This window comes from Rhododendron vialii, chromosome 6a (assembly GCF_030253575.1).
Source record: "Rhododendron vialii isolate Sample 1 chromosome 6a, ASM3025357v1".
Lineage (NCBI taxonomy): Eukaryota > Viridiplantae > Streptophyta > Magnoliopsida > Ericales > Ericaceae > Rhododendron > Rhododendron vialii.
Window position 1 is genome coordinate 366,164 of NC_080562.1, and position 13,339 is coordinate 379,502.

The following is a 13,339-nucleotide window of genomic DNA, read 5'->3' on the forward strand; positions in this document are numbered from 1 at the left end:
CTGTTTGAGAAGGGATAGAGTGGATCTACTGTTGATGCCTGTTGTTCTTTTTTCCCGGTTACGATGCGTTTAGTTCTTGCTGAACTTACGAAAAAGTCAAGGCAGTAGCTGCTTGAGAAGTGACAGAGTGGATCCTACTTCAACAACACTAAGAAGGAGACCTGTTCTAACTGATCCTAACACAGTATAAACGATGTAAAGAGAATGAATTCTACCACCAGAGTCTAAATGTGCTTTTCCAAACAAAAATTGTAAACATAAATATTGAAGGAAATGTTGGACACTAGAGGCAAATGGAATGTCAAATGATTCCACTGATTCTCCAGCACAAACACTTTTAATTAAGGTAACCTACCTTGTTACTTCATCAGTCAGGACAAGTTGCTACTAGAATTGTGCCATGAAGAGGCCAATTAGCAAGTCATTTTCAGGCCGAAATGACCAGCTTAGTCTGCACAGCATGTAGATTCAATTTGCCCAAATTGAGTTCCGTCGCACCAGGTGAAACACAAAATAGTGACAAAACATATACTCGGGACTGAGATCCTTTCCTATTACTTCAAAGTTAATGGAAAGATAGGTCAGAGACAGGAAACATAAAATATACTATGTGTACAACTATATTGAGCTAGTATCCGCTATTACAATGCGCTGACGAAAGAGTTGCCAAATCAACACAACTGTCTCACACAAACATCTATCAGCAGAAATCTACAACCGGACTCCCTGTTCTTTATTGAAGTTCTAATGACCAAAAAATCATTTTTGATGCCAGTGAATAATACAAAACCATACTTAAAATTTAACAATATCCGTCGACACTTCTCAGTTTCTGTCGATTGCAAGCTAACTTACAGAGTGCACCACTTCCCTTAGACTAGTCTTCGGATTTATTACTTCTATTCTTGTTTCCATACACCAGACCGGTTTCCTGAAAACCATGGAACCAAAATTGGAAATCAATACAAACATAAAGACACAAACTCAAGTCTAATACGAATAGAATTGTGATTGATACCTGAGGATCAGGAATGGGTTTTCGTTTCTCGACGTAACGATAAGGATCTGAAGCTGCAGCCGCTGCAGCCAAAGCCGCTCTTTCCTGGAAAGCAATTACCGTTCAATTATCAATTAAGAAATTCTGCGTTAAACCACAAAAGCGAGAGAGAAGAAGAAGGACCTGTTGTTCTCGTTTGAGGTCTTGGGATGGCTTGACCCAAAGGAAATAAGCTAGGGTTCCGGCGACGACCCAGGACGCCAAGTTGGTTCCTCCCCTCAAACCTCCCATGGAATTCCCAACGAACGACCTCACATTTCCAAACGTCCTTCTCCAACTGCTGCTCCCCATCACCAAACACAAACCACAAACGCAATAATAAAACCCACAACTATGCTCCCCTTTCCAATATTCTTTTCTTTTTTACTCTCTCTCTCGACTTCCGAAGCTGAATTCCAATGTGACTAGTTTTTCTGTGAGTCAATTTCTTGCTCCCAATTTTTGCTGCTTTCCATTTCTGTACGGATCTCAAATTGTGAAAGTGCAATTCACATTTCGGATCGGAATTCGGTGCAGAGATTTCGTTCGTGGCGGGCGGTGGGGCGGCATACGGTGCCGGGCCTGACATTTGATCCATTCCATTCTTGGGCTCTTTTTATGGGCTTACGAGTCTGTTAGGTACCGGGCTGGCCTGTAATTAAACTAGAAAAGCTCGGGCCCGTTGTGTCATCGATGCATGGAGAAGCAGCCCACTTCTACTCCACTATATAGCGCCAACTCCCGAGGGTTAGTCTTTTTGTTGGTGTTTCCTCCGAACGCAATTATCAGGGTTTGATTCTTCTGATGAGGCCACAAGACAATACTTTCTTGAAAAATTTATAGTCACAGTATGGATGGTTTGTCTTTGACCGAACTGGAGAAAAGATTAGCCGAGGTGCGCATAAGTTGGTCTAAACATACCCAAACATCCACTAAAAAAAAAGGTCATAAGTAAGTGGAAGACGCATTGATTTGGGCTTTATGAATCATCCAACTGCTCTAAAATGGGCTTTTATGGAAAGTGGAAGACGCACTGATTTGCACCATGCCAAGACAAGTCCAAGACTGGTAAGGAAAGGGTAGTCTAGCTCGAGCATTTTGGTACGTTTATGCAATGTATACTTCTCGAACTGATTTTGAACTAGATGATTAATGAGTTCACAAATAAGTTTAAAATTTGTCTTTAACACGAGGGGATCTTTGAAGAACTTTTAAGGATGTTCGTTCAATTTGCTGCCCTCAATTTAAAGGAGAGAAAAAAAAGAAAAAGAAAAAAGGCATCTTTTTCATTTCAAATTGCATATTGTAAATACAGGCAATGATGATCCATGCCCCCATCAATCCCACTAGGAGTGTTTTTATATGTTGCGGTCATTAACTTTAGAAATTAATTCTAAATTCCGTTCTGCTAAAAAAAATAAGTATTTATTTTTTGAATTAAATGTGACGTATTGTGAGAGAATGACCTCTTTTGTAAAGCAAAAAATAAGTACTTAAAAAATAAGAATTTTAACGAAACATAGCCTAGTGATTACTGAAAACAAAAGAAGGTTTAACTCATTACAATAGCATCTTTCAGCTTTTAGATTCACATGGGATTGGGGGGGCCAAAGGAACATGAATGGCTGTTTTGAGTGGGAGCTGAATCATCTCTCTCTCTCTCTCTCTCTCTCTCTCTCTCTCTCTCTAACCCCACTTACTCATCACATTCAACAAATTACAAGCCAAAATCTTGAAACCCTACTGACTCACACTATTATTTCTTTCATTGTCTTTCTTCTTTCCTATTGCAAACATTGATCACTTGATTGTGACCTGACTTTTTTATTCTTGGATTCTGATTGCAAGTTACGGAAAAACATAGCGAGTGACAATAATGTGCTGTACGGAATCTAGCCAGCAAACCTGGGCTGAATTCCAACAAAGGATTCAAGGGTAGTTAGGTGAGACTTGGATTCTTAGCAAAAACAACTCCCCTCACATATTATTTATCCTTCCAATTAGGGAAACAAAAAAGAATCAATTAAAACTTGTAAATAAAGCCCGTTATTACACCACCGCAAATGTAGAAGAATGCAAGGAAGCGGACTCGAGCCTTGATCGATAGTACTTTTGTTGGGAACACATGCATTATGTTTAAATCTTTGCTCGCGGCTGTGACCAAGTCGGTAATAACCTGAAATATGTATCCAATGGAAACTTCGAATACCCTCCTCAGAAATAAATAGGGAACAGAATAACCACTGGTGTATAATGACTAGTACTATCTCAAATTTAGCTGCAAGAGTCGAGGCCACCATTGCACTTCAGACAATCATAATCCAAAACAGAACGTGAATCAGCTGCATTCACATTATTTTCTATCTTTGCATGTCTTTCAGCCAAATAGCGTTCGACATGCTAACTGGTCCATGCGTACCTAAAGGCATGCCTTCTGATTTAAGGCACGTTTTTACTGTGTCAGGAAGTCTAGCTTGTCAAATCAATAAAGCTGTAGGGACCGACACGTATATACATATATACACGAAAAATAGGATGTTTGGATCAAGCACCCTATACACATCGGATGCCGTTGATTCCAGCGAGAGCCCTCTTGTTTTTTTTTTTAGAATTTTTGGACAGCTCAAATAGGCCGTCCGGTAGCCGGAGATGGCCCGGCGCGGCCATCAGTGCAATTTCGATATGGGGACCGTCGGTCCCTATAGCACTACTCGTGTCAATTATGTAGTAGGGGAGACGTACACCACAACTAACACCCGCATCTACCCCCAAGAAAACAAGAGAAGAACAAGTGCATCCCTCTCCAAACACCAAAATCCTGACAAAATTTAATCTTGTGTACAAATCAACAAGAGATAAAACAACAATTGAGCAAGTACTCAAAACAATGTGGCCCCCAATTACAACAAATAATGGCACAAAACAAATCGAAACAGGAGAGGGAAGACAAGTTTCAAGTTCACAACTGGGACACACAACTAACTCGATATCCAAGGGGTCTACAGTGGTCACACACGAGAGCGAGAGAGGGAGGTGGAGACAGAGAGAAAGACACTAGAGTACAACCATGCAAGTTAGCCTAATGTCTTCTCACATCACATGATTGTGATCTTTGCGGATGGACAACCGATCTCACATGGGTGTTGTTCACCTTTGTCCTCCCCAACTTTGCTTTCTCGGCCTCTTTGAATGTTAGTTGCTTGGGACTTTATTTCCTCTTAAGATGCAAGATTGGAGATATCTCTGCTTGATCTGTTGTATTTCATGTGGCTCTTGACAAGCTGCCCAGCTGCAATGGCAGACATCAAGGATAGCTCACCTGCCAAAACTGATCCAGCTACAATGGTGGCTAAAAGCCTAGCATTAGATCCCGGGGACTCTTTGCTTGCACCTTTCACACCAAGAAGGTTAAGGCAAGCTGACTGAGATGCAAGTTGAGTACCGCCTCCAACCGTGCCCACCTAGGAAAAACCAAAACCAAGCACGATATGAGGGCATAGAAAATGATATATAAAAATCCAAACCGTACAAGAGGTCTCAATACCAGCAGCAACATTTCACCCTTTTGAGTTGCAAAATGAAGTATGGCTTCACAGATGAAAAATCCTAGCTGTGAGCACTAGTCAGCCTCTAGCACAGAGAGGTACTCAGTCTCAAAAGGTCCTCAGATTAGACCATATACATAACCTTTAGCAAAACAAGCTACAAATGCGAATCACATATCTTTGTTGTTAATATGAGGACAACCCATGTATCGGAGTTTCCTGGAACGCCAATTGACAGAACTTGTATCAAGACAAAATCATAAACCACATGAAAGAGGGAAACTCTATGGGAATATAGGATCACCTCAATGGCAGGCATGGTCACTGAAACATGAAGATCCTTTCCATCATTGACTGCTTCCATCATAGTTATGCAGTGGGAACTCTCAATATTCTGTGCTGGATCCTGCCCCGTAGCTATGAATACAGCAGAGACTATATTGGCAGCATGGGCATTGAAACCACCAAGGGCACCAGCAACAGCAGATCCAGCAAGATTTTTGAGCATGTTAAGCTCTACAAGTGCAGGTACGGTAGTTTTCAACACCTTCCTAACTACCTCTTCACTGATAATTGCCTCGCAAACAACCGACTTTCCGCGCCCTTCAATCCAGTTAACTGCAGCTGGCTTCTTGTCCGAACAGAAGTTCCCTGGAAAAAACAAGCAATTAGGTTACAAACCAATAAACAAGCCATAAAAAAATGAACATGACTTAAAGGGCTTACCCAGTAAGTCAGTAAAGTGGAACTAGAAATTTCTTTGACCACACTAATAATGATTATGGAGGTATATATTCAATCAAACAGCGACTTATCAGAAACAGGCATTTGCAATAAGAAGAGTTGAACATATAAATTATACTGCAGATCCAAGCAGATTTGTATCGAGTCCCAAGAGAGAGAGAGAGAGAGTTACCAGAAATGCCAATTACATCCATGTCTGGAAAATCAGTTTGGAGGTAATCTAAAACATTTTGAACACCTTTCGACACCATGTTCATCCCCATCGCGTCCCCAGTGCTGCAGCTAAATCTCATGTACAGATTTCTCCCTGCAATAGAGCACTGAATACCTTGGAGCCTTGCAAATCTGCTCGATCTGTAACAAGAAAAGCCCAAAAACTGTTCAAGAAAATGCTAAAAACACCATATCCTAATCATGAAAAGCATCATACGGGTGCACAAACAAATCCTGCATACCCCGATCATGTCAAACTTCAAAGCAGAAATGATGAAACACAAGATAACAAAATCATAAGCAATTCATAGTGCATACAAACAAAATTAAAGCACCAGAATTCAGACAATAAGCGTATGAGGCCACCTCCAATCCTTACTCGATTTTTACCTGTCATATTTCAGTAAGAATAGGACTGCTGCAAGTTTATTAAGATTTGGTCCGTCCTTGATCTAATATACTAAAGGTTTTGGTTCTCCCTTAATTCAGTTATGAAGTAAAAGCAAAAGAATTTGAACTCATTCATAACCCATTTTTTCCAAAGTAGTTTTTGATCTATTGAAGTGAATCAACCTGCAATTAACAGACAATTAAACATAGATCAGACACACACTGCATTCAGTACTGTCGGCGAAAGTGGACGGATTTTTTTCGAGTAAAATTCAAGGCATATATGTGGACTTGGACCCAACCACTAAAAGATGTGAAATTAGCTATCAACATCATCACATTCTTCAAACTCAAACAGAACAGGCACACAAAAAGTACTGCTACCATTTTAGCATATTTTCCAACAATGTTGGAGAAGCAATAGCATGTCAAATCTATGAAATGTGATTATGCATAAATGAATAGCGCAAATCAAACAGAGACTTACTTGTTAAAAAACACGGACAAAGTATCGAAATTAAGAGGATTTTCCAAGAAGAATTTCAAGTCGGAAGCTCTCTTGGCCGTAGGAAACCTGACAACAGGAGCCCTAGTCATCCCATCTCTCAAAAGAATACTGGTGGCCCCACCCGAACCATAAATGGCCTTACACCCTCTGTTGGTACTCGCTACCAGACACCCCTCCGTTGTAGCCATGGGCACCGAGTACTCACACCCGTTCATCAGCAACGGCCCCGCTATCCCAACCGGAATCTGCACATACCCCACAGGCATTTCGCAACACTGCCCCAAAATCGACTCGTAATCAAACCCCTCCAAAGGCAATCCAACGAGTGACCTCCCCGTCAGTCTCTGCACGGCCTCGCGCCGAATCAAGGCCGCCCGATGGCAGTTTCCCAGTTGTGACTCCAGCGCGTACGATGGTACCGTGCCGTTGACGACGGATTTGACGATTTCCTCGTCTTCCTCGGAAGAGATCAGCTGCGGCGGCGGAGGATCCATGATTTTGGGAAGAGGTATGTACGCAGCATCTACTGGGACGGCGTCGTCGTCGAGGTCCCAGGAGTCGTGTATGGAGGCACGCGCGATGAAGGATTGGACGAAGCCAATGCCGAAGAAGCCGAGGAGGTAGATGAAGGAGGCGATGAGGGAGACGATGGCGCCGAGTTCGGAGAGGGTGACCACGTGGAGTGGGGTGTGGGATCGGATCTTGTCGCGCCAACGGTGGAGGAGGAAGTAGGCCACGGAGAAGAAGAGAGTGAAGAAAATGGCGTTGGTTAGGTACAGTGGGAGAGGGAGGGCGTCTGAGGCTTTCGGAGTCGGTGACTTCTTCCGGTGGTGCAGATGGTGGTGGTTTCCGGAGAAGGCGGCGTTGGTGTTGGTGGGGACGGGTGGTCTAGGGGGTCTCCGGCGGACGTCCATCCGGATATTCCGGCGGAGTTATTTAGTATAATAATGGGAGTAATGAGGGGAGAGATTCGTAAAGGAGGTGTTTGTTTTTTATTTATTCAGAAGGGGCGGAGGAGCGAAGGTTACTTACGGGACTTGCGGAGCGGGGTGCTGTTATTTATAGGGATCCGCCTTCTCCTCAATTGAGCCGCAGATCATTCTTGCAGTCACAGCATCTCGTAAATACATCTTTCTTAGAAAAAAAATTCAAATTCTTCGAGGGAGGAAATTATACATTCCGCGAAGGGTCTCTTTCAACGAAATTTGATCATTTAAAAGATATTTAGACAATTGAAATTATCCGAACTACTCTATATGCAATTCAATCACGGTCTGCAAATAAGTCATTATTTATTATTATTATTATTGAGTGAGGAGGAGGTGTGTTGGCTTGGGCAATAAATAAGTGATGCGCTGGCAAGGGGTTAACATAATAAGTAGCATCATATATATCCACTCTGCTCTCGGCATCTTACTCCAAAACACACTTGGCGTTTGGGCGTGGCTGGCTATACGCCCCAGGAGGTGGACAAGCCGCGTTAATGACCCAATCGTAGGTATTCGGACATTCTCAGGTACAGTACCTTCAAGGCCCACCTTTTAAAAAAAAATTATGTCTACGACCACAAATACTTATATACATAAATATAAAACAAAAAATGATGGTCAATGACGTGTTTTGATAATTAATATCAGCTAACGACACCCTGAGAATATTTGTTAATGTTGAAATTATCCTTGACAGCTTTTAATTATCAAAACACGTTATGGGTCGTCATTTTCCCTACACATAAATTCTCTTGCACTAAAATAGGGCTCATACATACTGCACACATTGTGTGTGGGGTTCACACGTAGTGTGAGAGAGTTTGTTGGTGCAAGTGTTTGTGATTGTAGCAAAGTTATTTTTTCAAATTGTCCAAATGGTTAATGCTTTAGAGCATCTGCAATAGTGTTTAGTACATATTTATGTGTTTAAATGTGTATTAGGATAAAAATGAGTCTCACAAGTATGCCTTAGAACATTCACATTGTAATAAGCAAATTTGTATGGATAAACAAATTTAACAACAATGCTAAAAAAATACCTCACATTGTAATAAGCAAAATTACAAGTCTTTTAGCAAATAATCAAATTTCACACATTCCATAACCAAACTTAACAACTTTTACCAATAACCAAAACTCAATAATCAAACCCAATAACCAAATTCAAAACTAAAAAACTAAAAAAACACCCCACATTAGAATCGTCTCATCGAGAAGAATAATTTGGTGTGGTCGGGTGCGTGATTAGAACTCGTTTGTGATTGGACATAGGTGCATTACGTATTGTGGGGTTTTTTTTTTATAGGGATGCAAAAATAACCAATGTGGAGGTAAAGTTTGTTAAGTTTGATTATGAACTAAATGGATAATCAAATACTGACGTGACACATCTTGGTTATTGATTTTGATTATTCCCATTGCGGATGCTCTTAAACATTGTTAATATAGGAGTGTGTTAGAACATCCACAATAGGTTTGATAAATTTGTGTGTTAAAATATGTGTTGGGATAAAAAATGGGTCTAGGACTCCGTTCCGAAACGTAAAATAAGTATTTATTTTTTAAGAAGGCAATTTCAAGCTCAAAAAAATTGTGTTTGCATAAATAATTTTTCTACTAATATGGATCTTGTTTAATAGATCTTATCAAGATGTTTAATACGGTGCAAAAAAAATTTAAAATTTTTTTTTCATTTACATTATTTTTGAGTTTAAAAATGTGAAATAAGCTGCTTTCTTTTTAAGAAGGTTTATGAAACAAGGCCTAAGTGTATATTAGAAGTAATAGACATTTATATTTTATGGTTGGAGTTTGAATTATAAATGTGGAACCCACTTATTGTTTGCTAGCATAGTTGTCAAACTTGGCACACATGCTAGCACACTACAAGATTTAACATACTCTAGCACATAAACTAATACAAGCATTGTGACACAAAAAATACATTTTTATTTGCTAAGTCTTAATACACACAATTAAACACACTAGTTAGTATACTCATTGTAGATAGTACACTCATTAGGGTCCATTTGATAATTGTGGAAAATAAAAGAAATGGAAATGGGTGTGAGAAAAATGTACTATGCTTGAAACTTGATTTTTTTTTTCCTTACTTTCTTTCTAAACCAAATCAGAGGAGAATTTTTTTTTTTAAACTTTCTTTCATTTTCTTTATTTTCCACGTGTTCCAAACAAAGCCTAGAGTTTGGCAATCACATTGTTTTTTTACAAAAAAATTCAAGCTAATCCATTATCTGTAACTACGTGATGAAATATCATATAACTTTAAAACGGTTGTCAGTTAGTATGATTCAAGAGCGAAAATTGTAAGACAAATCTCTTTTGATCATGCCGTTATAAATGCACAATTAACTTGATTTATGTGAAAATGCAGTGATCGTGTGGACTCTATTAATTGATTAGATTTGAATCGTGATATGATATTTTGAAAGACTACACTGAGGCATAGTATAAATTTATGTAGCGCCATTCCCGGACTACAAGAACCGCAGATCCCAATCACCATCAATTTGGGATTCATGTACTTAATCTTGAGGTCTACATCAATGTGTAGTAAGAAAGATATAGAAGCATATTATCTGATGTTTTTTTTTTTTTTTATCGGCATATTATGTGATGTTCCAAAATATCTAATAGTATTTTTTTCTCAACGCAACAAAATTGGATGAACTATTACGATGCTTTTTATATTCTCTAAAAAAATGATGATGTATATTTTAGTTTTTGTGTTTGTGAGCTTATTCTAGCAGACCGTTAAGTAAATCTAGGTCTGCTTATTTTATGAAACGAGTCTACGATAGGCTCCGTTTCGGAACTCATTTTAATACTTATTTTTTAAAAAGGCAATTTCAAGTTCAAAAATAATATGTATACGCAAATAATTTTTCTAGCAATATGGATCTTGTTTGATAGATCTTATCAAGATCTTTTATACAGTGAAAAAAAATAATTTTTTATTTATTTATATTATTTTTGAGTTTAAAAATGTGAAATAAATATTTAGTACTCCCTCCGTCCCAAATTCTTTATCTGGTCCGCAAAACGGAGTGTTAAAAATAATGCAATTTTTTCTTGAAAAAATTTAAACTTTTTTTTACAAACTAAAAGTACACATTGATATCTAGTAAGTTGAAAAACTTTTGATTTTTTCTTGAAAACATTATATTATTTTTAACACTTCATTTTGCAGACCGAATAAAAAATTTAAAACGGAAGAAATATTTTTTAAAAATATGTTCTGGAACGGGACCTAGACGGCCCATTAAAAGAAGAAGTCCTTTATCGAGCGGCTTGAGGACAGTACGAATCGTTTGGAACCCAAGAGATCGAGAGTAATTACTTACTCCGTACTTCATGTCTCTGGTCTGGGGATACGATACTGGAGACTGGAGTGGTACACTACACGATGATGCACAAAACAAAACTCTTTATTTATGTGGCGAATAATTTTTCCAAGAGATCATCATATGGGCTGTGAAATTTGATGACGAATGAAATTTATTTTTACTACTAAAATTTAAATGATCTCCGGACAATTTGATTTGATGTGAGGTGTTTTGGTGCAGCAGGTACAGCATCTTTTCCCTTCTGAAGGGGTGGACTTTTAATTTTGTCCCATGTGTCTTAGGCTCTGTTCCGAAACGTGAAATAAGTACATATTTTTAAGAAGACAATTTCAAGCTTAAAATTTATGGGCTTATTGAAATCTAAAAATATGCATTATGGATCTTGTTTGAAAGATTTCATTGAGATCTTTAATACGGTACAAAAAATATTGAAAAATTATTTTTCATTTACATTATTTTTGAGTTTGAAAATGTGAAATAAGTACTTATTTTTTAAGAAGGTGTTCTGAAATGGACTCTTACCCTTTCCCGCTTTGCACATCATTGATGTGACCCTAAAGTAAAGTTCCTTTTAATTTATTATTTTCTCTATACCAATGGCGTGTTTGATAGCCGGATTGAGGCTTGGGATAGGACTTCGAAAGTAAAGTGCAGTTCAAAAAGTGTGTTTGGTTGGATTTTTACTTCAATTCCAATCTCAATCCTAATATTAGCAAAAATAAATATGTTATTTACAATCCCTTCTCATTCTTAATTCCAATCCCAATCATAATTTCGTGCAAAACAAACATAAATAAATGATTCATTCATTTATTAATAATCTCACCTCATTCTCAATTCCAATCCTAGTCTCATCTCATTACGAATCCCCCCAAAATGAAATCTGTAATCAAACACACCCTAAGAGTATTTTTTTCATTTTTCTTTCTACCTCTTTTTTATTCCAAATGACCCGAACAATTTGACTTCTCTATTATGCCTTGCATGGAAGGAATCAGGATTATATATGGAGTAATTTAAAATTTCTTGCAGTTAAAAAAAAGTTATAATTTACCAAGAAAAAATGTATATCGAAAATAAAATGAATTACTTTTTAATGTTTTAGTGGTAAAGCATAATCATTTCCCTCTTTCACTAAGGTTAGAAAATTAATTTTAGCAAGCCAGTACGGTTTATATATAATGATAACGTGCACCACGTACAAGTCACATGCATGATTTCAATTGCAACTGCTTAATTAAAAATGAAAATTGTGTGTGCCTACCATTTTCATTTCCCAAGGGAAAATCATGATATACAATATAGATAGACACTATTATGATTTCATTTAACTAGCTCTTTATCATGTTTAACAGCTCTAATTAGTCGGTAATGAATGAGTATAATAGTAGTAGTAGTACTATTAGTTTTTACGGCCGGTTCTAATGAATTCTATATAGCATGTTCGATCAAATGAATGAATGCCAGCTAGCGCAATATCAGAGGATATATAGCTAGTACTAGTATTATCAATCAACCATCGAGCTAATCGAAACAAATTAATTAAAGTGGGGAAAAAGGGGTGTGATATGATATTCGAAGATTAGACTGACGATGGAGGAATATATATATATCCACTAAAAATAAATCAACCAAAACGTACTCCAAAGTAAAAGCAAGCGTGCATGCATCTCTTTTTTTGATGCATCGAAAAGTCGTATCGTATGTGATCTCTCTTTACTCTCTAGAGTACTCTAGAGATCTCTCCGATAGATTGGAATTTAGAGCTGAGAATGGATCTGTTGGTCATCCTCCTAAATTCCTAATAGAAAAGTTACTAGTATATTAGTAATTCTTACTCAAACATATGGATAATTAAAACAAAATATAATAAGTAAATAATAAGGTAGGTTATCATCACACACAACACAGATCGATATGGTTAATTTACAGTCAAATCAGCTTGTTAACTCACCATCCATTCATCTAACTCCCACAAATGTATATATACAATGCTGGTAAATTAAAAATCATCACACAACAATAAGCAATTAAATTAGTGGTAACAAATAATCCTAATGAAAAAGTAAATAAGCTAAATTGGAAAATGCGTCTTTAAGTCTTAAAGTGGGGGAGGTAAAAAATGGAAGAAAATAAATAAAAAGGGAGAGAATGTTTGACATTTTCAAATTCTTAGTCAAGATATTCGATTTCTCTGATACAACATGACAATAGAGGTCCGGGAGAAAAACATTCATCAACGAAAAACTTCAAGAAAGTCAAAATTCTGTTTGTTTTAATTTATTTTTTCTTGAATTGTTTTTTTTATTTTTTTATCACTAGTTAATACTTTTCTTGATTCTTCTTATCAAGACGCATTTGAAAGTAAAAATGTTCGACTTAAAATTAATAAAAGATAAAAAAAAAAAGAAAAGAAAAGGAGACAATAACTCAATTTAAGAAAACTAAGGCAAACAAATTTCTGTGTGGAGTTCATCATATCTATCTATCTGATACATTATAGGCGAGTGATTTTTTATGAGGAGGAACATGGATTTGATTACGTG

General features: G+C 37.5%; 2 protein-coding genes across 2 annotated transcripts; both read right to left on the bottom strand.

Annotated features, from left to right (window-relative positions):
- Positions 1 to 597: 597 nt before the first annotated feature.
- On the bottom strand, positions 598 to 1,610 carry LOC131330783 (uncharacterized). The gene is made up of 3 exons (XM_058364509.1): positions 1,181 to 1,610; positions 1,019 to 1,102; positions 598 to 931 (listed from the first exon to the last, which is right to left on the bottom strand). Exons 1-3 carry the CDS (start codon positions 1,346 to 1,348, stop codon positions 878 to 880), a joined length of 306 nt encoding a protein of 101 aa, XP_058220492.1. The 5' UTR covers positions 1,349 to 1,610; the 3' UTR covers positions 598 to 877.
- A 2,245-nt stretch (positions 1,611 to 3,855) lies between these two features.
- On the bottom strand, positions 3,856 to 7,796 carry LOC131330784 (3-hydroxy-3-methylglutaryl coenzyme A reductase 1). Its single transcript, XM_058364510.1, has 4 exons — positions 6,416 to 7,796; positions 5,498 to 5,679; positions 4,886 to 5,232; positions 3,856 to 4,497 (listed from the first exon to the last, which is right to left on the bottom strand). Exons 1-4 carry the CDS (start codon positions 7,348 to 7,350, stop codon positions 4,255 to 4,257), a joined length of 1,707 nt encoding a protein of 568 aa, XP_058220493.1. The 5' UTR covers positions 7,351 to 7,796; the 3' UTR covers positions 3,856 to 4,254.
- Between the last annotated feature and the right edge of the window lie 5,543 nt (positions 7,797 to 13,339).